The 26,035-nt window shown below is 39.6% G+C and overlaps 1 protein-coding gene across 2 annotated transcripts in view; it reads right to left on the reverse strand.

Annotated features, from left to right (window-relative positions):
* COL4A4 (collagen type IV alpha 4 chain) overlaps positions 1–26,035 on the reverse strand; it is a 63,018-nt gene that overhangs the window by 4,350 nt on the left and 32,633 nt on the right. For both annotated transcript variants that reach the window (XM_086844844.1, XM_086844845.1), the window contains 24 exons: positions 25,488–25,580; positions 24,991–25,154; positions 23,021–23,093; positions 21,636–21,742; positions 21,095–21,278; positions 20,467–20,535; positions 19,357–19,461; positions 18,697–18,915; positions 17,951–18,112; positions 17,142–17,312; positions 15,823–15,966; positions 15,334–15,441; positions 14,896–15,074; positions 13,735–13,798; positions 13,153–13,227; positions 12,900–13,007; positions 12,494–12,601; positions 8,559–8,630; positions 7,644–7,772; positions 5,703–5,810; positions 5,064–5,219; positions 4,332–4,430; positions 2,427–2,558; positions 306–422 (listed from right to left, as the gene is read on the reverse strand). In XM_086844844.1, coding sequence (XP_086700970.1) covers positions 306–422; positions 2,427–2,558; positions 4,332–4,430; positions 5,064–5,219; positions 5,703–5,810; positions 7,644–7,772; positions 8,559–8,630; positions 12,494–12,601; positions 12,900–13,007; positions 13,153–13,227; positions 13,735–13,798; positions 14,896–15,074; positions 15,334–15,441; positions 15,823–15,966; positions 17,142–17,312; positions 17,951–18,112; positions 18,697–18,915; positions 19,357–19,461; positions 20,467–20,535; positions 21,095–21,278; positions 21,636–21,742; positions 23,021–23,093; positions 24,991–25,154; positions 25,488–25,580 — 2,946 coding nt within the window. The remainder of the gene's footprint in view (positions 1–305; positions 423–2,426; positions 2,559–4,331; positions 4,431–5,063; positions 5,220–5,702; positions 5,811–7,643; positions 7,773–8,558; positions 8,631–12,493; positions 12,602–12,899; positions 13,008–13,152; positions 13,228–13,734; positions 13,799–14,895; positions 15,075–15,333; positions 15,442–15,822; positions 15,967–17,141; positions 17,313–17,950; positions 18,113–18,696; positions 18,916–19,356; positions 19,462–20,466; positions 20,536–21,094; positions 21,279–21,635; positions 21,743–23,020; positions 23,094–24,990; positions 25,155–25,487; positions 25,581–26,035) is intronic.

Raw genomic sequence — 26,035 nt, forward strand, 5'->3', positions numbered from 1 at the left:
AGTTAAAATACAGCTTTAATTACTGCCAGACAGTTGCCCCGTTAGCCCTGGCTCAGAGATGCATGCCTATTGATATATGCTGTCTGAGCATGGGTGCTTAATTGCCTTTCCGCTTAATAACGGATGTTTTCCCAACAGGTCTTGTAATGAAATCATTTCCAAATGCTTGAACTAAGAGGGGGCAAGAGGTGTTGTGGAATTTCAGGCTAGAGGTGGGAATTCCATGTGGGAATTGGAGCAGAGAGAAAACGGAGTCTGTGTGTCATCTCACACATCTCCCCCCCAAAGTCATGCTCCATTCTTACCTTGTGGCCCAGCATATCCTTGCTCTCCTCGGCTCCCTTGGTCACCTGGTGGTCCAGGTGCCCCAGGTAACCCATCTTGACCTGGCAGGCCACACGATCCTTCTTCACCTTTTATGCCTAGATAAATAAAAAGTATGTGCTTTTTCTTCACAGGGCTGCATTTAAGGTTCTGCATTGTCCAAACACAAAGGGCAAGTCAGTGAAATGGACACTGGGACAGGGAGGTGCAGAACTGCTTCTGCTGGGAATTCTCTTCACCACCTATTCACACTGTGACCACAGCAGTAGCTCAGAGGCAGGACTTAGGAACAGCAGCTCCTGATAAGGTTTTCCATCCTCTCCAGAGATCTTGAGTTGAAATCAAAGCACTCCCCAACAAACATTATCATGCAAGTCAGGATCTGTACCATGGAATGAGCTGTAACTCCTCCTGAGAAAAGCCAAGCTGTCAGCTTTGAGAACCCCATTCAGCAAAGGCTTAGAAGACATAGCAAACTCCTTTTGAAGTAGTGGATGTACTGGAATACTTAGAGAACAGGGTGGGGCTGGGTCTGCAGAATTAGACATTTTTAGGCTCCTGATGGCCTCACCTTTTGTATTTCTCACATGTCCATGCATTTTATACATTAGCAGGGAAGGTGTGGCTGTGGCAGTAAAAGATACATCTCATGTAGGATGCAGATAAGGATGGGCCTGTTCAGTGGCTACCTAAAACATAACCTGAATTGAACAATGTAACACTTCTCAGGTATTGTTGCACTTAAAGTGGTTTTCCCCTTTTGATTAAAACCAGATTTCAGATGAGGGTATTTTTCAGAACCCATCACAGTTGTTTCTCAGTAATGGTGTTTCATTCCTAGCAGACTTTGCTATTTAATCTGCAGACTAAGTAATTCAAGGTTGTCTCACAACATTCAAACTTCCCCTTGTTACTTTTTACCACAAAAGACTGAACCACGCAAAAATATTAACAGCTTTTCTATGTTGTTTGCAGGGTTATTCTGCCAAAGCTTAAGCACATTGAAGGGTTTTAATAAAATCCACTGCTTTTGCTAGTAAAACTTCCACTTTACCTTCCAAGCCAGGAAAAAATTGGATTCTCCTATCTTAATGAAGGAAAAAGCATTACTATTTCTTTATTTCTTTCATAAAACCAGTTCAAATATGTGTATCACTGTAGCACCTGGTTTGACAGAAACCCTTAATGATGCATATAATGGAAACACAGCTGTGTAACCCCAGAAACCCCTTTTAGCTGGCAAATCAACTAAGATACCTAAAACTAGAGAGTTAACTGAAAACTGCACTGTTTCCTTTAGTGATGGGAATGACTGCTGCTGTGAATCTCCTGGGAGACAATCAGGGATTTTTCTCTGGACACACTGGATTTCCAGAGCAGCCAACACAACAAACTTTGGTTTCCTAAGTAGGAAATACCTAAAACCACACAAGAGATTCCACCATCTAAGCTGAAGACATTCTGCAATGCAGCCTATGCTGTGTTTCAAAGAAGGTGGCCTCTCTTTTGGAGTCACTGGTATCATCATCACCCTTGTTTTCTTTTCATCTGTCAGAAGAACATTTCAGTCTTTCCTCACTTCCTTTTAAGATCTCTTTGGTCAGTTTTCTTTGGTGGTAACTTTTTCATGTTCTAATAGATAAAGACCTCTATTGTAGCCACTTCTCTGACTTCAGTGTCCTTTTAGGACTTTGGTTAGCAGAGCTTTGGGATTAATTATTGCTAGATTTTAAAGCATGAATATTTCAAGCATCCTCCAAATAGGTCTAAACCACAGGGATGGCTTGAGGCATTGCTTTATAATTTCAAGGGGAAAAAGGAAAAATACCACTTGAAGAACTTTTTTCTCAACAATGCTTTTGCCCTGCCTGGCCTAGGAAACAGGAATGTAGTACAGGCAGGCTCAAACAGCCTGGTTCAGCTACATTTATCCATCATCCTCAGCATTAACCAGCCCACTATGTGTTTCTGGAGACTGTTAGTAAGTGTCTAAGGAGAAGAGAGAGGGTAAAACAGAGAAGTAACTCTGACACTCTGACCCTTTTCAGCTTGTTGTCTAAATGGCTGAGAGGAACATCCAAGCTTTCAGAACATGAGCTTACCTTGGGGTCCAGGGTGGCCTATTGGCCCTGGTAATCCTGCAGAGCCATCCTCTCCTCTTTGCCCTGCTTCCCCAGGAGGCCCTGGGATTGTAGGGCATGAATCATCTATCTTTCCTGGCTCACCGGGGTCACCTGGAATGTGTAATGGGAAAGTGAATTGCATGACTGGCTAATCACTTCCATTCAAAAAGTCAACATAAATGTTAGCTGATTTGGGTGTTCAAGAGTATACTTTAAGTGTTTTCAAATCTTGAATTATTGAGTCCTACTGTTTTTGATTTTACTCTTAAGTCTTTTAGCACAGTATTAACAGTGTGGCAAGCCAGTGTTAACAAGTGTATGTTAGCTTGTCTGTGATCTTTGTCCAGGTGGGCAGGAAGGCCAATGGCATCCTGGCCTGTACCAGCAATAGTGTGGTCAGCAGGACCAAGGCAGTGACTGTGCCCCTGTGCTCAGCACGGCTGAGGCTGCACCTTGAATCCTGTATTCAGTTTTGGGCTTCTCACTACCAGAAAGACATTGAGGTGCTGGAGTGTGTCCAGGGAGAGGCAACGGAGCTGGGAAGGGTCTGGAGCACAAGTCTGGTGAGGAGCAGCTGAGGGAACTGGAGGAGGGTCAAGAGAGACCTTATTGCTCTATTACAGTTACTTGAAAGGAGCTTGTAGAGAGCCTCTTCTCCCAAGTAACAAGAGGAAATGGCCTTAAGTTTCATCAAGGGAGACTTATATTGGATATTAGGAAATATGTCTTCATGGGAAAGGTTGTCAAGCCCTGGAACAAGCTGCCCAGGGAAGTGATAATGGATCCATCATCCCTGGAGGTACTGAAAGGAAGTGTAGATGTGGCCCACCTGGGGACGTGGTGTAGGGGTGGCCTTGGAAGCACTGAGTTAATGGTGGAATTTGATATCTTGGAGGACTTTTACAACTTAAACAAATCAATGATTCTATGTTTCACATATTTGGTGTACAGCTTCAGTCTTAATGTGCCCCAAACTGATTTGAGTTAAAGCTTAAAGTCTACCTACCCAGCTTCAGTGCAAACATCTTAGCACATGGAACATTTTCCAGTATTTTGCCTATTTTTTTTCTGTTTAACTATCAGTAGGCAGGCCAAAAAAGCTAGCCCATAACAGCCATCTAAAGTAATTATAATGCATAATAAAAAAAAAGAATAGTCACATTTTATATAGTGAAAGTTACTGGCAGCTTTTTTTTTTTTTTTACTGTTTGCATTTTGGATCAACTTTTAGTCAGATGGGGAATTCAGTGTTTGTAGTAGTCCAGTGTTAGGATTCAAGCTTTTGCTACAATTTTGGTTAGAAAGCATCTTGTGTGAAAACCAAAAAAAAACCCAAATAAGAATCAGAAACAAATGTTTCACAAGTCTAATTGACATCCTAGCATGAGATTCTCAGCAGAGCATTCTCATGACATTGGTGCTGTTTATGTGAAATATATATTAGAACTATGTCCTGCTAGCAGTACCTACTATTCCTAGAAACCATGCCAAGGATATCTTCTAATAAGAGCTGAATGTTTCTATATATAAGGGAGCTCCCATGAAAAGAACAATAATCAAAAGTCATGAACTTACCTATGAAACCTGAAGTATTTGAAAAATGGAAAGCAGATTGTTGCCATTGAGGTGCAGGTGGAAGCAAGTTTCAGGCATGTAAATTAAAGAATGGAATGAGAACTGAAATCACTTACATGAGGTGACATTAGAAACAAATAGTTCAGAAAATTTTAATCAAATGAGAAATCATTTAATTTGGCAACTGCAGGGATTTTTTTCTGAGATTATTTAAATTATTTGCATGCAAGTCAGCATTAGTATGATTATGTATGAATAGAAGGATCACAGTTCCAGTTGAATGACAATGAGCAACAGGTCCATAAGTACCTGTGGGACCTCTGGGACCAGGTCTTCCTGGAAAACCTTGGTCTCCTGGTTGTCCTGAAGCACCAGGTGGACCCTGTGGGCCATGGACCCCCATAGGACCTGGAAATAAAACCAAACAAAAATAGAATACAATCTGGATGCTTGAGTAACAAAAAATCCTTGAGAATCCTCAACTCTGTTGTGCCACAGAAAGAAATACACATTTCTTCTTTCCGTGGTCTGGAAATTTTCTTTTTGTAGAGATTGGAAACGATGGTGTAGATGGGATTTCTCTACAGTGTGTGAAAAGAGCAGAGTATGTAGATTTCTGTTTTCAAACTAAAGAATCTGTTGAAAGCCCCAAGCTATTGATATGGGGCAGACATGAGACTCTGTTAGTTCAAACACATCTTCATTTCCTGTAGTTTCTCAGGACCCCTGAAGAGGGGTCACGGTTCGCTTATCTGGCAAACTCTAATTTTTACTGTAAAACTAAAATGTTTTACTGCCTTATTCTCAGAGTTGCAGAGGTGTCTTCCAACAAGCTGTTGTGAAGCAGTGCATGTCTGCCTCTATTCTCACCTTCTACCCCAACCCCACTGTGTCTGTAGGTAACCAGGCAGAGCTGTGGAATGTCCAGCCTCCACCCCTTCTGCCCAGCTCCATCGCCAATGGCCACCCCCTGGGCACAAGGCTCAGTCACAGGGGCTGGGCATAAGTGCACACAGAACTTGAAAACATCTCTGACCATACCCTTTGGGCCTTCTCTTCCTTGGCTCCCTGGAGGGCCTTTGGCTCCCTGTTGTCCTCGTGGCCCAGGATTACCTGGTGCCCCTCGAATGCCAGTATCACCTGGATCTCCTCGCACAAAGATAGTCTCTCCAGGAGGACCAGGATTTCCAGGATCACCTATGAAAGAGAACTTTATTCTTACTGTATACACAAAGTGCAAACATCTAGAAATAGCCATGTTCTGCTGGTGGTTTTTTTTATCTTACTCTAGTGTGTTTTGGGTTTGGTTTTTGTTTTTGTTTTTTTTTCTCTAGGCTATAGGATAGCCCTTGCATTTTTCTGGAAATACTAGTGCTAGCCTTTGTCCAAGGAAGACAGAGATAGGCGTAGTTCCCAAAGTTATTTAACTTCTGTGCAAGCAGAAAAGGCAGCAAGTTACTGGTACATTCACTGAAACACTTCTATACTTTCTCTATATTTATATCTTATAGATTTATTACTGTGTTGCTTAATTTGGAGATCTGCATTTTGTCCTTGCTCTGGTTATCTACCTAGTGTTCACTTCTCTGTGTATTCACTGAGGTAGTGATGGGTTTCTTTATTCCCTATGCACTTCTATACATTTTACATGATAAAAGTTGGTATTTTTAGTTTTAATACCTCTGATGCCGTCTAAACCAGGTAATCCTTGATCACCTGGAGGACCAGGGGAAGCACTATCAGGAGATCTTCCCATAGGTCCAGTGGGTCCAACAGGTCCTCTTCTACCTAAGGGATCACATTTTAAAATACAAATCTGAGGGTTTTTTTAGATTACAGACAGAAGTTAGTAAGTAAAAGAATGAGAATGAGAAGACATGAAGAATGACATGAGAAGTCATGGAGGTAATGTATGCTCCCACTTGTATACCAAACATACCAGTCCCCAGGCTAATGAGGCCAACCTGTCAAAGTGAAAATATTCATTATCTCTTTCAATTTTTAATTCTTCCAATAAAATCTATGTAACCTGAAGAATACATCATCACATGTTGGCACATTGACACAGATAGCCGAGTTTTCCTGAATTCCAGCAATGGGAGAAATGGTAATGATGTGAAGTGAGTGGGGACTGTGAAATGATTCTGCCTGGGGCAGAATAAGTATTCACAGCAAAATTCCTAAAAATTATTCCTAAAAATCTCAGTGAACAAGATGAATTTACTAGCCTTAAATGCATTTTTCCCCTAATAATCTGGATTTTTTTTTTAATCTGGATTTTTACACAATAAAACATTTATGCCCTTACTTGAGACAGGCAGAGTTGCAGGTTTCCATCCTCTGCACAACACTTTTAAACAGTTGCAGCTTGTTAACATGTGGGTTGCATTCTGTTGCCTTCTCTTTTCCACAAAAAAACAAATCTAGTTTCTTCAGTCTTGCTTTTGACCCCATCCTTCCATTTACCTTCTGGTGAGTTTTCTCTTATTTGTCAAAGCTGCTCACAACCATCGGAGACCTTGCCTATCCTGTGTCCAACAGTGTTAATACATCTCAGAATTAAACCTCCTTTTTTCCTCAACAGCACCATTCTGTTGGCTCTCCCAGTTCACCAACTAGTAACCAAACTAAGAAAAATTGATTGTGTCTTCATCTTAGAATAATTCACCTCACCAGATTTCACCTCCTGCTGTTTTTCTTCCATGTGTTATGTGACTGTGGCAAGGTCTGGCAGCGTAAAGTTGTTGTCACTTCTAATCACAGAATTGCTGAGGTTTGAGTGGGCCTCTGGAGACTTCCTAGACTAACCCTGCCCTCAAAGCAGGATCAGCTGGAGCAGGCTGCCTCAGGCTCTGTCCAGCTGGGTTTTGAGTATCTCCAATGACAGACACTTCATAACTTCTCCAGGCAACCTGTTCCCATGCTCAATTCTCTTCATAGGGAAATTAAAACTTTTCTTTCTATTTAAGGAGAATTTCCTGAATGTCAGTTTGTGCCTATTCCCTCTTGTCCTATCACTGGATATCACTATGAAGGAACCAGGTCCTTCCCATCAGGTACTTCCACACACTAATAAACTCCCCCTGAGCTTTCTCTTCTGCAGCCAAAGCAATTCCCCCTCTCTCAGCCTCTCCTCATAGGACAGATGCTCCAGTCTCTTCACTTTCCCAGTGGCCCTGCCTCAAACACTTGCTTTTTCCCATTTCTGTGCAGTTCCTATATCACCAAGCTCTAAAATAACCATTGCAATCTTGTGAGGCAGTTCTATCTTGCACTTACATCAGAAGAGTTGATAGATTTATTATAGTTCTGGGACTGCCAGATCTTCTGCACTTTTTTTGTTCAGGAATTTCTTCCTAAATGCCAACCCTACCTAGCAGTTCCCTGAGTCTATTCAAGTCCATAATTTTCTATTTTCATTCTTTCCTATAACATAAACCAGAAATTCTGGAGATTCTGTATGTCAGGAAACATCAGCGTGTTACAACAGAAGTGTTTGTAGGGAAAGAATCTTCTATTAATATTCATGTTAACCGGAGTAAGTTCCTTTAGAAAAATAAAATAAGTATGAGCTTAATTTCAGCTCTGCAGAGCAGCACTTTGGAGAAAACCTTTTCTTACCTGGAAATCCTGGAAATCCCCTTTCTCCAGGGGAGCCTGGAATAGAAATACCAGGCCATCCAGGTTCACCTCTGTCTCCTTTTGGTCCAATTTCTCCTGAGTATCCTGGGGGCCCTGTCTCACTCTGACCTTTATAAGAAAACAATTATGTACATAAAGCTTACAGCGAATACAAATACAGATGTGCAGAACAGAAATACCAGTTGCAGATGTTCCTCTTTGCAAGGTTTGCCTAGTGCTGTTTTTCTGGTTCTCTCTTGGAAACTGGATAGAGTTTTGTTGAATCTGGCCCTAATTCATCACTTTCAAAGAAAGTAATCTTTTTGCTTGAATGCTCTTCTTCAGGGGTTATTTTGTATGGTGTAATTATTGTCTGTAACTTGAAATGCAAACTGTATGGTTCTAAATTTAATTTTCTATCAGCATATATTTGTAATCTTTAGATAGATTATAAACATTGTTTTTTAATAGTGCTTCAAAAGCACCTTTTGAAAGTTGCAAATACATCAGCATGGGTGAAATCCATGTTCCCCCTATGTTTGAGGCACAACTCCCACAGACTTTAAATGGAGCTGGGATTTCACAGGTCTCCTTTTAATTTGTTAGTTTTATCTTTCATATATTAAAAAAAAAAGAGACTTGGCTCTCCTTTGAGTCATCTGTACTGAACTTTTAAATTTTATAAACAGCCTTGAAACATTCCAACAAAACTATGTAAGTAATGGAAGTTTGAAAGTTTTCCCCACAAATAACAGCAGGTGTGCCATTAAGCATACTTGAGATTCTGTTTGACAGTTTAGTCTGAGCATTAATAATATCTTCTGGGCAAGGCAAACATCAAAATAACATGCACTTTCCTTGCACATTCAGTCATGTAGGAGAAGATTTTCTTTTCCAGTTATTTTTCATCTTTACCTGGAGCTCCTGCAGAACCCTTTTGACCTTTTAGTCCATCCAAGCCATCCAGTCCAGGCAGTCCAGGAAGACCTGAGAGGTGTTACACAGGTATTACACAACAATCCTTTACAGTCACAATTAAAAATCAAGCCTTTTTTTTTAATCTGACAACACATACTGGATCAAGATGGGGTATTTACTGAATTTGATTACTGGCAACTGCAGATGAAACCACATTGCAGTGCTGTCTTTTTGGAAAGGCAAATGTGAAAAGTTTAAAAATAGCAGTCTTAATAGAGTTTCACATCAGAGCAATCAGAAAACATAACTTTCAATCCTTTAGGTACTTCCATCCTGCAGCTAACAGATTATGGCCTGATCTATAGAGAACCTTGTGTCTGTGGCTGCACTGCCATGGCTACATGTGGTTGCTACTCCAAAGTTCACTGTGCTACTGCTTCATGGCCACCGATGGGGATGCAGACACTACCTAAGATAGCTGTAAAGCTAGAACTTCTTTACAGCTTCTGTTCAAAACAGAAGTGCAATTTAACCCAGCTGCACCAAAAAGAGGCTGAACTTCCACCTGGCTTCTTTTCTCTGGTCCTCCAGATTTCACTCAGAAAACTATGTGGTTTTTTGCATCACTGTATTAAAAAAGCTCTTCGAACCAAACAGCACAAAACCTTTGAAGACAACAAATCTATAATTGAAGCCTCTGGTGAAACACTGTAGTATGCAGAGCAGCTCTGTCACCAGTGATGTTCACTAGCACTAGCTGAGTGTTTGTGGTAGTCAGACATAACTTTTGCTTTATAATTTGCTCTTTTTTGAAAATTGCTAAAACACAATGAATAAAACCACAGATGGCACTTATTACCCATTTTTTCAAAAGCTGAACTAATCTAAGGTTGTGTTTGTTTGCAGTCAAGAGTAAAATATCTCCATGTCATCAATGCTTTTTAGTTCCCAGGTTGTACAGATAAACTATCGAATGTGAGAGCAAACACTTCTCAGTGCAGACAGCAGTCTGTCACCTGGTGATAGCAACAGGTCTGGCAAAACTGGTGGGTCATTTGTGACTGGTTTCGGAGGGGTTTCAGAAACAGGAACAGACTTGGGATGCCTCTTGCACCAGAGAGGGACACTGATCATCCTCAATGATACTATCAGTGCCTGTTCCTGTCTCTGTCCCACTTCTGCTGCTCATCTCTGCCTACTTTTCTTCTCCATCAATCCCTCTCCCTGCCCTGACTCTCCAGGCAGGATTCCCAGTCCACTTGCAGGGGGTTTCTCCCACAAGCCTGAATTATCTGTGTGTCTGTCTCCTTTCCTCTGGCTCCTTCCTGGCACAGAAGATGAAGGTTCACTGTTGGGTGCCTGTGCTTGATCCCAGCATGTCCCACAGCTCACCAATCTGCCATGTATCCTGAGCAGGCATCTTGGGAGAATTAATTACTCAAGTACATATGAATGGATATATTTTTTTAAATTTATAAACTGATAAAATTTGGCAAGGACAAATTGCTGTAGGAACAGCAGCAGAAATGCCCTTCATCAGGCTGCTTCACCTGCCAAATTTAAGTGTTCATAGACAAAGATGGGTCATCTGAGAATGAAAAAATAAAAAAGCTCTAGCAGGCACACGAAAAATTATAATCATATAGCTTTGTTCTCAGAAACTGTTGAATAATTTTAGATAAAATTTAACAAAGCATGAATTGAAAAAATCCAGTGTGTAGTAAACACCAGTCTGGAAAAAATTTAAATCCAGAAAATTGTTTGAAAACCTGCAAAACATTGATAATATACTCTCTGTGTAATCTACGTTATAATATGGGATACTAGTAATCCAACCCATAATATCTTCTATGACCTCAATTAACTGTTCTTTAACTTCTCATGACATTCTAACTTTCATTCCTGCTTTCTGTAGCCTTCTTGTGCTTTGGACATGTTCCCGTTTTAAAATTTATGTAAGAGTTGCTTTTGGGGAATTTAACAGTGGTATTTTAAAATTATTAAGAACTCCTAACTAATTTTGGCCCCCCAGGTCACCACTAAAAACTTTTTTGATCCTTGGCTCATTCAGGCAAGATTGATGGCTTGGTTTTACTTGCTTTCCAGGGAATTTCTGACACATTTGCCAACAATCCATTATAATATCAGCACTTGAAATTCTAGATTTTTGGATTGCTATGGTCCCATATTTCTAGGTACAGCTGAATTGGCTGACCTGAGCATGAACCACTGTTTCTGTGTTGTACAGCCCAGTTCAGCTCCTACTCACACAAGTCCTCCTGGTGATGGTCTGAGTATTACTTGCTCCATCAAGGATTACTCACACAAGTAAGGCTTGCCAGGCTAAGCCCTTAACTAGTAAAACTACTGTAATAAAGAAAATGGGATTATGCCTTGATAGATGATGTTTAACTTCCTTTTTTTTTTAAATCTAGATGTTCTTTAAAATCTAAAAGTTCAGGTACAGGACTTTTAATGTAACTGAAAACCAATGAGACTAACGAGGCCGTGTACTTAGCTACAAATCACCCATTTCATTTCTAATGCTTGCACCAGCACTTGTTGAAAACAGCACCAAGATCTATATATCCAGTTGAACTGGAATACAAATATCAGTCAGTTTTCATTACTGGGTATAGTTTCAAAGGTATTAACCTTCTTTTCAGCTATGCTGGCAATACACAGAATCCTCAGCTTAGTGGGCAGCTCTGTCTCTAATGAATTGCCATTTGGGACTGAACTTTTCCTTCTGCAGGACATTTCTTAATGTTATATTCCTGTGCAGGACTTGGGATAACTTCTGCACAGTAAAGAAGTGTCTTATGGCAAGAAGGAAAGAGCCCATCAATTATGAAGAAGTTTTCAGCAGAAGAATGGTTTTTTTTCTTTTTTGACCCCTTTCAGACATCCCTGCCACAGCAGATCTCTGCCTTTGTTACAGCAAATATTGTTTGCAACACTGAAATGTTCTCTTGCACATTATGTACTGGCAGGGAGTCTGTCATGACAGTTTAAATCAGCACTGCTTATTTACTGCAAGCAATCATAAATTGTTTCCATTTTTCATTTGAATTTTCAGTCATTTGTAAGAAACCTTGTCAATTTGTCCTTAAGCAGAACTTGAAACAGTGGATCTATTGTCCTCTCTAACCATTTTTTATAGCCCCAAGTGTTACTTTACTGTGGTTTCTGGATATGGGTCACTAATCTTCTTCCTGTTTGGGAACTGGTTATGAGGCACACTATAATAATATAGTGATATATTATTATTACAGGATAAAGAGTTGATAACTTTCTTTATGGAGTATTGATAACTTACAATTGCTACAATTCTAAGCATAGTAAAAGTTAATAATGTTCTCCAACAAAAACAATTGTATAGATGAACTAACATTCAATCTAAACACAACAATCATTGCAAGAAGTGTAAATCAGGATTTGGAAGAAACACTTCTATGTTAAATACTCCAAAATCAGACAAGCAGCAAGAAAACCAACAATAAAATGCAACTCAAGTTATCACAGTTTGTTAAAACAAATTTGAAAAACAAAGCTGTCATAGCAGTCTGCTGGGTTTATAGAGTAACAGTGGCACTCCATGGTGAAAATGTAGAACACAGCATAACTGAAGTGAAACAGCTAATTACTGCAAACTCCTTTTTCGTTCCTAAAGTTCTGCTGTTGGTTACATCAGCTAAGCCAGACTCTGTTTCTACCTTCTTCCTTACTCATTTTAGATTGTAGCCCAGTTTTCCAAAGTAGCATTTATGTTACTTCTCAGAGTTAATGGGAACTGGCTTAAGTCTTCTAGCAGTTTAAGAGACCCCAGCGTTCCAATCAGTCACAGGCCTTTCCCATTTTCACTACTGAAAGAGTATTTATGTCTGGTACTGTCACATTATCACTGGAATGACACTGTATATTCAGTTCACCTTTTCTGCCTTGGAATCCAGGCAACCCTTGCAATCCTGGAGGTCCCAAAATTCCAGGTTTCCCTTTTTCTCCAGGTTCTCCTGGCAATCCTTGAGGACCTGTAGCCCCTGAGAGTGAAAGATGAATATGCAAGTCCATTAAACTGTTGATTTTTTTCCCATGCTGTGCAGCAATTATGTTAACAACAGTACCTGAAAGTGTTTGGGGATCTAGGAAGAATTGATGGGTCTTGCTCTCTGAGACTGAGCAGACAATTGCTGCTATAGTACAGAAATAACTTTCAATGCCTGCCACCTCTGATTATATGCTCTCTGATTTCTCCAGCCTCCTCACAGAGATGCCTCAACTGCCTTCTCCTGTTCCATATCTCTTTTGAGATATTCCATGGCATTATTTTTTAATTACCTGGTAATCCAGGTAGCCCTGGATATCCAGGGTCACCCTTGGATCCTGGTCTTCCAGGCTGTCCTTGGATACCTGGTAAACCCTTCTCCCCTGGAAATCCACGGAGTCCTTAAAGAAAAAAAAATGAAAAAATAAGAACAGCTATTGCTACAGAATGGCTCAAAATGCACAGGGAGCAGGGCTCCCTCTGCTAACAAAACTTAGAGAAAATAAAATTTTAAGTCTAATTTTGTTTTCAATCAGACAGAGGTACCTGGCAATCCTGGATCTCCCGGAGGCCCTTTCTGACCGTGTGTGCCAAGCAGAGGAGTTGGGTCACCTCTCTTGCCTGTTGAGGTACAATGATTTCCATTTTACACAAGCAACCTTTCCATCCACAACACCAAAGTTGGACACAGTTTTAAGATCAGGAGAGTCATTAATAGATAAAAACAGCTACAGAATGGGCTAGGAGAACACAAAAAGAAAATTGCTTTGGCACATGCAATTTATGACAACTCACTTTGATTGCATGGTTTCTTATTTGATTTGACAAGTTTTCCATATCCATAAGGATTTGTTCATGGTTTTGATGGAATTTTTAAGTTGTATGAAATCTGACAGGAATTTATCTTCTGAATTAACAATACCTACTTTTAAAGGAAGAAGCTGGTTAAAAATATACTGAAATGCAACTTTTGCCTTCAGGTAAGTGAGACTTTTTTCTAATTATGTTCATGTTTTATGGGAAAAAGGACAGAAGTGAAAATAATTTTCTAATGAGTCTTCACCATCTATCCCACATATATCCTAACAATATTGCTCTTTTCAGAGCATGTCTATTTAAACTCACTACCTTTACATCCTTTGGGGCCAGTCAGTCCTGGATATCCTGGGTTTCCTGGTAAGCCAGTATCACCCTGATTTAAAAAAAACAAACAACAAAATAAAAATGTTTGACATAAGATACATGTAGCAGGAATGATCTGCAGGAGCATTTGGTTCTCTTAGCAAAACTGTATCTTAAGCTTAAAAAAACCTATCTTGTCTTTGCTAAATGTCTAACACTGGCTACCAACAAGAAACTGTAGGTTAGACTTGCCAATAATTTTGAATTTATGCTTTTATAGCTTATTCTCATTCTTGGTTCAAACAGCTTAATTTCCCCACAGATGGCCTGAATAATTTGAATTAAAAAGTACCATAAAATATGTATCCATATATTATCCAAATATTATTGTATGTTACCCAAAATTTACTATAAACATTAACCAGAAATATTGTGATGTCACAATAAAAAAATGTAGATTTCCCTGTTTTTCTTTTTGAATAATGACCAGCATGTTCGGCAAAGAAATTAATTAAATTAAAAAAAAACAAGCAAAAGTATGTCCCTTCACTAAGAAAGTAACTGTGCTTTTGCCTTCATGTAATCTGTCCAGCATAAAAGAAGTAAGAATTATAACTTGCATGTAATGTTTGTGTCATTTTGTGTATTTGTTCTTGAGCAACACTGCTTGCCTGGGTTCTGCTTGGGGCAAAGATGATTTGATTTGTCTTGCCTAGTGCCTTGGTCACTTCACAGAGCAGGATATGAAGAAACAGCTACATATTAACTGCATAATTGTGCTGCTGCTATGTTATGATCTCTGTGATAAGTGGTTTGTCAATCTTTTCTTAAGAATAATGTTAAAGACTTCATTGTGCATCTGTTTTTTGCCCCCCTTTTTAGTGTAGTGGAGCCTGGGCTTCAACTACATGGCAAAGCACTACATCAGAACAGGTAGCTAAGAGAGGTCCTTTCCTAGCTCCCACCACAGTTCCTGCTAAAATGAAACCACGGCACTTTGGTGTTTCATTAGGGAATTTACAGTTCCTACTACACTGGCTGTCTCTTCTCTGAGACATGGTGCGTAATGAGTCTAATGAGGAGTACAGTACAAGCACCCCTCATCATATTTCTTAGAGGCAGGAGATAACTGCAAAATCCAGGACACTTCACTACCACTCTGTTTACCTGGTCACCTGGTTCTCCTTGAAAACCTGTAATTCCTTGAAGGCCCTTTGGTCCAGGCAAACCCCGTGATCCTGGAAACCCCATCACTCCAGTGTCTCCTTGGTCACCTGGCAGTCCTGGAACACCGTTCTTCCCTGGAAATCCTCGTGTTCCTCTGAAACCAGTATTACCTTTTTCACCTGAAGTTGATTGAAGAGCAAGATAATGACCAATCAAGTCAAGACAGTGTTTGATACTGATTTTCAATATAGCAATGCTTTCACTCGTGGTGTATTGCCTTACTGATGATCCAAAGAAACTGTGCAGCCAGTTTAGGAATCTGTAAACATGGCATGGTGGCTGGATGTTACTGCAGCCCTGAGTCCACACTGTGAAAACCACCAGTGATTTATGCCAGAGGAATATGTGTGTATGTAGGGCTTTATTTTATGAACTTACCTCTTTCACCTCTCAATCCATGCTCACCAGGAAACCCTGGGTCCCCCATTTGTCCTTTCTCAAGACGGAGGTTAACACAGCCGCTGTCTCCTGGTGGCCCCCTTTCACCTTGGAAGTAACACATGGAATATAAATATATTCTCATGAGTCATGTGTCCTGAAAATCAGTTTGAGTGGTGACTTTCTTAATAGAGAAAGACTTCAAATACTAATGTGGTTCTCTGTTTTTTCAGCAGGCTTACTGCTGACAGAATTTGCAATCCTTCCCTTGTTTTTTTGTAAATTCAGTCATAACCCAGTGATGTTAAATCAGAAGAATTAGGAAAGATTGTGAAATTATGAAAGACAGCAATTCTGAACTGCCTGTGACTGCACCTTGCAGATGATTATTCTCTTTCCTATAAAAATTAAACATATTTTTAACACAGTAGTAACAAATCTGAACATAGCAGCAATATAACTACAGAGTGAAGTGTATTTTTTACAAACCTTTTATTCCCATATCTCCACATTCTCCACTAGGCCCAGGTAGACCCATTTTTCCTTCTTCACCTTTTACACCAAGGATTCCCATTGGGCCTTGTATTCCTGGAAGTCCTGGGAATCCCTGGGGTCCTTGAATGCCTTTGCTTCCTGGTAATATAAAATGCTTTATTTACATGTTAAGTCTGCTTATACTGTTGATGTCATATTCTAAGGAATATTATAAAGGAAAAGCAGGATGTTTAGAAGGACTTATTAAGAAATCAGTAGAATTAGAGAACCAATAGTTGGAGCATGGCTTCACGCCAAGGTCAAACTTCCCTTGAAGGATCTTGAACCCAGATTCCACTGAAGCAAATTGCCTCCCTGTACCTGCAAGTCAGCTCCTGGAGATTTAGGCTACACTTAGTCCTAAAGCTCCTAAAGCAATTATCCCTAACACACCACCAGAACTTGCATGTGGCTGCTGGATTATGGGGGATTCATTCTGCTCCCTGTCCCTGCCCTCCAGCTCAGGAGGCTGGTACCCATAGAACAGCTGGGCTTGCCATTAAAGACGGAGGCAAAAAAGACCTCAGCCTTTTCCTCATCCTTTGTCACTATGTTTTCCCCCTTCCATCCACTAAAACATGGAGATAATCCTTACTCCTCCTTTTGCTGCTAATGTATTTATAGAAGCATTCATATTGTCTTTTACAGCAGTAGCCAGATTGAGTTCTGGTTGCACTTTGAACCCTTAGGGTTATGGGGGGAGAAAATCAAAGACACCACTGTCCTCCTGAATTGCCTGTCCCTTCTTCCAAACTTGATACACTGTCCCTTTTTTCCTGAGTTCAGCTAAAACTCTGTTCAGCCCAGCTGCTCGTCTTCCTCGCTGGCTCGTCTTTCAGCGCATGGGATGGCTTGTTCCCACGCCTTAAAAATTTCTTTCTTGAAGAATTTTCAGCCTTCCTGGACTCATTTGCTCCTCAGAACTGCCACCCAAGGGATTCTGTTAACCCTAAACATATTCCTTTTATTATAGCATATTACAACCTATAACAAACAGTCAGGAAATAATATATAGAAATATGTCACTGTTGTAAAATGACTAAAGTACCAGGATGCACCAAGACACATCAAACTATATTCATCCATTTGTTTTTATCATAAGAGAAAGAACAATGGATAGTTCTATGGTTATTGACTCTACCCTGCTGCAGTCTTATTCTTGAAGCTGGAAAGGGAGGTGGGTGCAAAGTACTTCTTAACCTTGACAGAAGTAGAAAGGACTCCCTCTACAAGAGAACTTACAGGTGACGTGGTCTGCAGGATATTTAACATACCTGTTTCTCCTGGGAAGCCAATGGGTCCATTATTGCCTGGAAGCCCTGGGGGACCTCGTGTGCCTGGAGGACCTGGGAGACCTCGTGAGCCCAGAGAGCCTTTGAGACCTTTGATTCCAGGTGACCCAGCCAGGCCCCTGTCTCCCCTCTGACCTTTAAAGCCTGGCAAGCCTGAGAAAGAAAGCTTTAATCTATGTATGTAAATGCAGGCAAAAGTTAAGCAATTGTATATAAAAAGTAGAAAGTGATAGATTTGGTATAAATTTGAAGATCATCAAACATGGCAGAATAAGTTGCAACCTTTTTATCACTATGCTGTAGTCCTGGCCCTGCCTGTATTTTTCAATTGGAATGTTTGTTTACTTGTATTTCTTTAGTGACAGACAATAGAACAGCACTGTGAAAAATCCCTACTAATTTGTAAATACTTTTGATAGATGTGTCTCCCAGCTCTCCCTAAATAACACTTCCATTGAAGAGTAAGGAAGATAAAAGCACCACAGTAATGACAGGAGCTCAGTTAAGTTACTCAGGACAACAGATAAGATCTTTGTTTATTACTTACAGTGAACCCACAGTGGTTTGGCCAGTTAAGGAACAGCTTGAGAAGGGAAGTTGGGATACACCTGAGATGCACAGTCTACATTCCTTGAGTTTAAAAAATGTCCAGAACACAGTGTATACCCCCAGTAATGAGCAGCCCCCATGGAAACATCTGTCATGCCAGCCACAAAAACCATGTGATTAAATCTGGCAGAAAATATGTACAAAGCTTAGAGCTGTGAGGCAACCAGCTGGCTGTTGTGTACCTTGAGGTCCTGGCAGGCCCATGACACCTCTGAGTCCAGGTGGTCCTGGTAAGCCTGGGACACATGGTGAGCCAGGGAAGCCTGGACAGCCTGGTGCTCCTATATCACCTTCTGGGCCTCTAAAACCTTTGGCACCTGGAAATCCTGGGGTGCCAGGTTGTCCTGGAAGAAAAACATTGTTAGTTCCATTACTCACTGTCTCTCAGAATTCCTAGTTTTAATTTTGAAATGTACATGTTCAGTTACTATAGTATATTATTTATCCTGTAGTTTTCACATTGTTTGTGAAAAGTGATGATCTTCTGCAGTTTAGAATTGTCTGTTGTGGAGAACTTCTTTCTTTAAGGAACAAAGACAAATTCAACCCTCATATATAGGTACAGAAGAGAGTTTCTGATGTGTAGGAGCAGAATGGGGGTAGCTCACTGGCCTGCACGAGGTGCACAGCACTGAGTCAGATCTAGAGGTGTTCCCTGCACTGAAGGATGGGTGTATCTGCTTAGGGCCAGGCAAAAGGAACACCTGTAAAAGGAAACAGCAATATCCTCAGTGGGGTGGGAAGGACGCGGTGCTGTGGAGACATCACTGCAGCGAACAGCAAAATGTAAATGTAAAAACAGGGAGTACAGTCCACAGTCACCATTATGGATCTGAGTGAGAGGAAGTTTTCTCTGAACCAGGAGCACTTTTTGCTCAGATTCTGTCCTTTGAACATGTAGAAGTGTTTCATAGAAACTGGCCCATACCTTGAAGTCCAGGAATGCCTGGATTGCCCCTTGCTCCCTGAGCACCAGGGGGTCCTGGCAGTCCCCTGTTGCCTGGGATTCCTGGAGGGCCATATGTGGTGTCACCTGGGAGACCCTTCTGACCATCTGTGCCAGGTGGACCTGGAAGGCCATTTTTGCCATCAATTGTAGCTCCTCTTTCACCTTCATCACCAGGATCACCAGCTGTGCCTCTAAAGCCTGTCAATATGATTTTAAAATTCAAATAAAGCATAATTCAGGAGGTGTTCAGGGTTTTTTGTTTTGGTTACACCCCCCACCTCCCAAACTGTGAAACATTGTAGTCCAAATTCAGCCAGATTTAAATTGTCATCTTTCAAAGAAAAATAACATAATAAATTAAATTTTATGTTTCTTATTTATAGTTATATTTATAGTATACATGGAGACTGAAGGAGGTAATTCCTGTGGGAAGTGACAGGGGTTTTCTTTGGGGCAGCATCTGTCTTGACTGCTGCCACTTTGTCCAGTTCAATGCCTTTGCTCTCTGGACACTGAACTACTCATTTCAGTTCAATTCTACTTTACCCTACCCTACCCTACCTTTCCCTGCATGTATGCATTATAACATGACAACGTGCATTACAGCAGCTCTCCCAGATCAGGAAAAGCACAATTCACCTTCTGGCCCAGGGATTCCTGCTCCTGGCCTTCCTCGATGGCCTTTTTGCCCATCAAAGCCATTTGGTCCAGGATGCCCAGGGAGTCCTTTTAAACCCTTTTGTCCTGGAAATAAAAAGGAAATACAAAAAAAAGCTGTCAGAACACTAAAATGTGTAATCTAAGGATTTTATCTTTATCCCATACAAATTCATATACCTTGAAAACAAGCTGATTTAATTTCTTTTGGGCAAGATCCACTGCCCAAGTCATAAACAAATGCTGTTTTTCTAAATTAACATGTTCCCTATTCCATTAACAGCAGACTTCAAATCATCAATGTCAACTAGGAAAAAAATATTTCCTACAACATTTTAATGTTACAGGCCATGAACAGTGTTAACCTAGTGAATGACAGGTGTCAGCTCAAGTTCTTATACTCTTCTGTTCTGTGTCCTGCTTCTGGAATGGTGTGGATGAGCTTAGTTCACTCATCACTGTTCTTTCATGTCTGTAAAAATTTTTGCTCCCATCCACAACACTGATGTCAGGGAGATGTGTAATACCAGCTTGAAAATCCACTATCTCCATTTCCTCTGAATTTGCTGGGATATTTCAAATGTCTTGGACGCGATCACAAGCAACATTTTGCCAGTTCCTGGGTGAGTTCTTTGAATTTAAGTTAAGTTGAAGTAATGGTGATAAGTGTTGAGATTTTAGGGCTCAATTGCAAGCTGCCATGAGCCATACAGTTTTAGAAATTACAGACTTGCAGCATATCTTTGCCTTGCACATCTCTTTCTCCTGATGTACATACTCTAGGACTTATCCGACTCCAGACATATTTTACAATCTCATGCATTTCCATTGAGGCAGGACAGAATTTGAAGCTATCTTGATTTAATTATTTACATGGGGGCTGCCTGCACGCCTTCTGATGGTGCAAACTGCAGCTGTCTGACCCTTGATTCTAAAAGAGTACATTCCTGTGTGATTGCAGTTCTACATTTTGAAACAAAATTAGTTAAAAAAATAGAATAGTGTAGATTTTTAGAATAGCTCTTTTCTTTAATTAGAAACTTAAAACTCCATTTCAGTAGAAATCAAAAATTCTTCTATGCATGAACATACCTTGAACACCTTTAAAACCCGGGGGACCTGGATTTCCAGGATATGGTGATGTAATGCAGACAGTTTCACCTGAAGTGAGAGGGAGAAGAAATTCATTTGATTTTAGATTAGCTGGAGTCTGAACACTTACTGTAATATAAATGGGGAACTACCCAACCACATGTGCAAATGTGAAGTGGCTGTTTATGCACATTTTTACTTCCATATTACTGAAGTTTTGATGGGGAATCTTAAAATATGTATTTTTTGATACTTACTATAGAACACTGGTAATATTTTGAATTGTAATACAGTTGTATTTTTTAAAGACAAACTCTTTTTTAATTGTCATGGCAATTTGTCTTAGAATACTCTCTACTGCAGGAATGAAATATTTCCATTTCAATTCTATCTATAGCTGATGTAGATGTTTTTTTGCTAAACATTTTTATAAACAAAAACCTAGCCAAGCTTTAATTATAAATCGTGTTTTCCTATAAATTAATATTATTTTCACCCTAAATGAATAGAACTATATGTATACACATAGCTATGCATATAGAATAATACATATTAAACCATAATGGATGCCACCAAACATCCAAACATATTTTGTTATTTCATTCTTAACTTAGACATTCAAAATTACCTTTCTGGCCTTTTGGACCAGGTGGCCCAACATCACCCGTATCACCAAGGTCTCCGGGGCTACCTCTGGCTCCTGGAGGCCCAGGAAGCCCCAAACCAGGCAATCCCATCTGGCCTTTTACCCCAGGAGGTCCTGGGAGCCCAGGGAATCCTTTCTCACCCGGAATTGCTACTCCAGAATCACCCTGAAATTAAAAATTCTTGGTAAGAAGTAACAAGAGATAATTTCTCTCCTCTCTCTGATCATGAAAAAGCATGTTAGAGAATTATTTGGAGAAACACTTTCACAATAGAAAGACTACATGGATGACATTAGTATTTTTAAATATTCAAAGGCAATAGGAACAAAGGGGTTTGTGTATTTTTTGTTTCCTAACCCCTTTATATTGGCACATAGTATATGGAGAGATTATATTCAGGAATGCCAAAATAAACAGTAATACTTACAAGAAGCTAATTTTTTAATGGATAAAAACTTTCATAACCTTTCATAAGATAATATGTTAATTGAAATGGAAAAAATCTGGGGAAGTCAAACATACCTCAGCTCCTTTTTCCCCTGGTAATCCTAATTCCCCATCTCTGCCATCAAGACCTCTTTGGCCTGGAAATCCTGGAAGCCCAGCAGGTCCTCTTTCACCTTTTAATCCTTAAAGTATTTTTTGGGAAAAAATAATATTTGCTGTAATTTTAGGGGAAGGAGGTATTTCTGCTTAAGGAAATTCTAGGTGTTCTATCTTCATGATAATTCCCCGTCCTTGAATTCATATTCCTTAATGAGGCATTTTAGGTTTAGGAAGGCAGTTTGTAGTTGGATACCTGATGGAAAAACTTGATCTCTCTGTAAAGAACATGTTCACAGGCACCACAGGAATGTGGCTTTTGTCCATTCTATACATAGAGTTAAAATATTTACTATTGAAACAGGTCATAGATTTACACTTGATTTTAGTGAAGTCAGGATATAGCAGTACCATATGATGCAGAATATTTGCATCAATATTCCCCAAAGGCTTTAATTTTTTTCCCCCACACTGTGGATTTCTCTTGCACCAATATTTATGAAAAAGTAACTTTTGCATCAAGGACAGTAAAACTATTCTAACACAAAGATTCATTCTGCTGTGTCAAGAAATCCTTTGCAAACAAAAGCAAATGTTTTTCCCTGCTCCAACATCTGTAAAAAAACCACAGGCATCCAAAGCTAAGCTAACATTTTATAAACAATAAGAAGCACAATCTTCTGTGAATAACTGTTTTAGCTTTTCTAACTAAGCTTTGCCATCAGATTGCTGTAATTTATTGATTGTTCTCTGTTTCTTTTGCTTTTGCAAATCATAACCATAACTGTGGAGAGGTTTTGATCTATTTAATTACAAGAATTCCAGTTGTGCAACTGGTGGCCTATTGTTTCTCTTCAATGCCTGGTCAAGAGCAATTTTTAGAAACAGAGGAATCCGAATAGTCATTGAGTCTGATGTTTTCCCAAGAAGGATGTTGGAGGCCTAATTTGAGATAGCAGCTATGTTATTGGTATATGACACTTCAGAAGGTGGCTTCTGTACAATAGCATTTCTTTATGCTTTCACACTATTTCACAGTATGCTTAGTCTTTGCTGTACAGACCTCTGGAAGACCCCAATTGTCAACTGCATGACATGAAAAGTCATTTGTTGGCATTAATAACATGCTGTTAAAACTGTTTTATGGCTTAACTACAGTGAAAAAAACCACAAAACACTATGTTGATCTTGTGTTTAGCAAGAAGAGATGGTACCAAGAGAGCAGTTTGGATATACATGCCCTCTAGGTTTCAGTAACTTACTGAGCTAATGCATTTAATAAAGAGTAAATTAATATTTTTCTCACACTACTGCCTAGATATCATATAGGAAAAAAAATGGTTAATGGTAAAATGTGTATTTACCTTTTATTCTAACTCTTCCTGGATCACCCCTCTCTCCTTTTTCCCCATGCTGTCCAGCAGAACCAGGAGTCCCCTTATCATTGACAAAGAAAAGAGTTGCCAGTTATCTCCAGCAAGGAATTGAAGTGGGAATTGAAAGGAAAATTAGATATCTATCTCTTGCATGGTCTCCCTAAAAAAGACCAATTAAAGTAACCAAAAGGATGCACTTTTCTCTTTTGATGGTCAAAAAGACGAGTGTGAATGGCACATGGCCTTTTCAGGCTGACTCTGCCACATTCACAGATACACTGAAAGAAATTGTAATGCCAGAAGCACTGGGCCCATGGCTGCACAGATGTGGGACTGCAAACGTAATATCAAGAGATAAATGATTCATGAACTCTTCCCACTGCAGATGTCAACCCACAATCCACTGAGGAAGGGAATCTCTGGAGGGTGGTGACTACTGGATGAGGCTGTCCTCCCAGAACGGAACATAGCAGGAAGTAAGCGATGCTTTTCTTTCTGAATGAAAACCCACAAAGCCACCAATAAAAAATTTCATCTAGTTAGGTACATCATATTCTTAGATCAATATATGTTTTGACAGGTTTAGAGGGGAAAATAAATACTTTTCTATATTTTTATGCTGATTTTTGCTTTCAGCTGTCCAAGCAGGGTACACTTTCCATTTCATCATTGGTCAAGGTCTGATCTTGCAACAGTACAAGTAGATCAGTACATTTAACCACGTGAAATTTACACAGAAGTAAAAGGCCACCAAGGTACAAAAACTGGGATATTACTTAGGCAGCTTCCTCTGTTACTCAAAATCTTTCCCTTAAAAATAGGTGGAGCAAAAGGAGTTATAATATGATTGACAATTTTAAATCGGACAGCAGATTTCTGAAAAATGTGTATCTGAAGCTAGAAGTGACTATTTGGTACAACGTCTAGATCTTCAAGTAGGCAGTGATCAATTATTAGTGTCTGAAAAGATAATTAAATATTTGGGAAGAAAAAAGAGCAGAAAAATGATCTATTAGACCAAAGCACTTCTGTACTGAAGTGAATTATTTCCTTCCAGAGTGATTATTTTGTCCTTGTTTCTCAATTCAAGTAACCTAAGAACAGCAAAGCTCAGAACAAGGCTTCAAGCCTTACTTCAGAGCCACAAGAGCTAGAACATACTCTCAGAAGTAATAAAAACATCAGAATCTTACATACACCACTCAGGTAATAGGGTTTTAAGAAAAAAAAAAAGAGAGAAAATTAAAACCTTCTAAGGAAACTATTGGAACTTGAATGAGAGCCTTTCCACCTCCTTCTTTCAGACTCACAATACATTTGTTTGGTTTTTTTTCTATTGAAAGAACATTTTCTGGAAACTTTTAAGCAATTCCTTATGTGAAAAAACAGTTCCACCCGCTATTAAAACAAACCTAAATCACAAAAAAAATAAAAACCAACCAAGAACAACAAAAAAGGCACAAAACCCCCTCTAAAGACACCCCTCAGAACAACCCAAAAACCCAACCATAATTCAACAGTTATAAAGCAGGGCATATCTACCTAAATTTTCAAAGAAAACCCTTTCTCACACGAGAGAGTATATTAAAAAACCCTTCTATTTGGCATCATCTTGGCATGCAGCATTCTGGATGTACATTCCATATGTTAGACCAGAAGAAGTAGGTCAAAATCACAGCAAAACCAATAAATTACCATATACTGTATTCCTAAAGCAGTTAGATTAAGTGGTGTTTTGAATTATTGCTCACTTTGGGGACTAAGATAAACTATATGAAGCACATTAAAAAAAGTAAGTCTGCTCCCAAAAGCAAAAGCTTGTTTTACTAGACTGTAATAAACTAAAGTAGATAAAAGTTCCAGATAGTTTTCTGGGGCACTTTCTCCACCATTCTGTTTAAATGCCTCCTGAGTTGAGACGTAACTTGATGTTGTTTACTGAAGCTCATGATACTCACAGGGAGCCCTGGTGGTCCCACTGCACCAGATAAGCCTGGGTCACCCTTTTCTCCATGTCTTCCAGGGTATCCCATTTGTCCTTTCCTTCCTTGAGTACCTGGAGGTCCTTGCACACCACGGGGACCAGGAGGACCAGCACTACATGAGCAGAGGCCTTGACTTCCTACATGCAAGTGTCAAAATTACATTGAAAGTTGCAAAATTAATACACAAAAAATAATGTTGTCCTTTTTATTTTCTGTGTGAGTAGTGCACAGACCATTTTATCTCATGTTATCTCACCTGGAGAGGATTATCAGTCTCCCTTTACAGTGCTGAGTAACTCTGCACTAAAATAGGACTCTGCTGACTCAGATGCCCCAACGCCAACAGACCGTGTAACTCTGTACATTGACGGGCCTCATCCTTCACGTTACCATGAACTTCTTGCATATTTATATTTGACACTCCTGGAAAAGGTTTTGTACTCAAATTGTTTTTATCCAGACCAACTTACCCTTCTCTCCTTTTGCACCTTTTCTTCCTGGAAGGCCTATCTGACCTTTTGCTCCAGGTTCTCCAGGGATCCCTCTATCAGTACAGATTACACCTTTGAAAAAAACAAATTTTCCAGCCAGTATAAATCAGGTTTACTATTTCAACAGCTTAGGTCATGTGTCCTCCTCTCCATTCTCTTGTTATTCTAACATGAAAAGTTAAAGATCTTATTAAATGCTTTACAAGTTGTTGCTTATAGATTATACTGCAACAGACAGTATGGCTAGAGCTGATGTTGACACATTGCTTCTCATTGCCACTGCTATTTTTTTCTACTTAAAACTTTACTTTTTTCTTTTCTAAAGGATGCAGATTGGTGTTTCTTCCTCAGTATTTTAACTTCAGGTAGTATATTCTTAATATGTTCATAATTTCAATATGTATGTTGCTTTTGTGGGTTTAAATCACCCAGAAAACTATGAAAATCTTGAAATCTCGCTGATCAAAAGCTAATAGGAAAACTATCTTTTCAGCATCTCATGTAAACTTTGAAATAGCTGTCAAAAT

The sequence above is a fragment of the Cyanistes caeruleus genome, chromosome 10, assembly GCF_971803275.1.
Source record: "Cyanistes caeruleus chromosome 10, bCyaCae1.hap1.1, whole genome shotgun sequence".
In the NCBI taxonomy this organism is placed as follows: Eukaryota; Metazoa; Chordata; class Aves; order Passeriformes; family Paridae; genus Cyanistes; species Cyanistes caeruleus.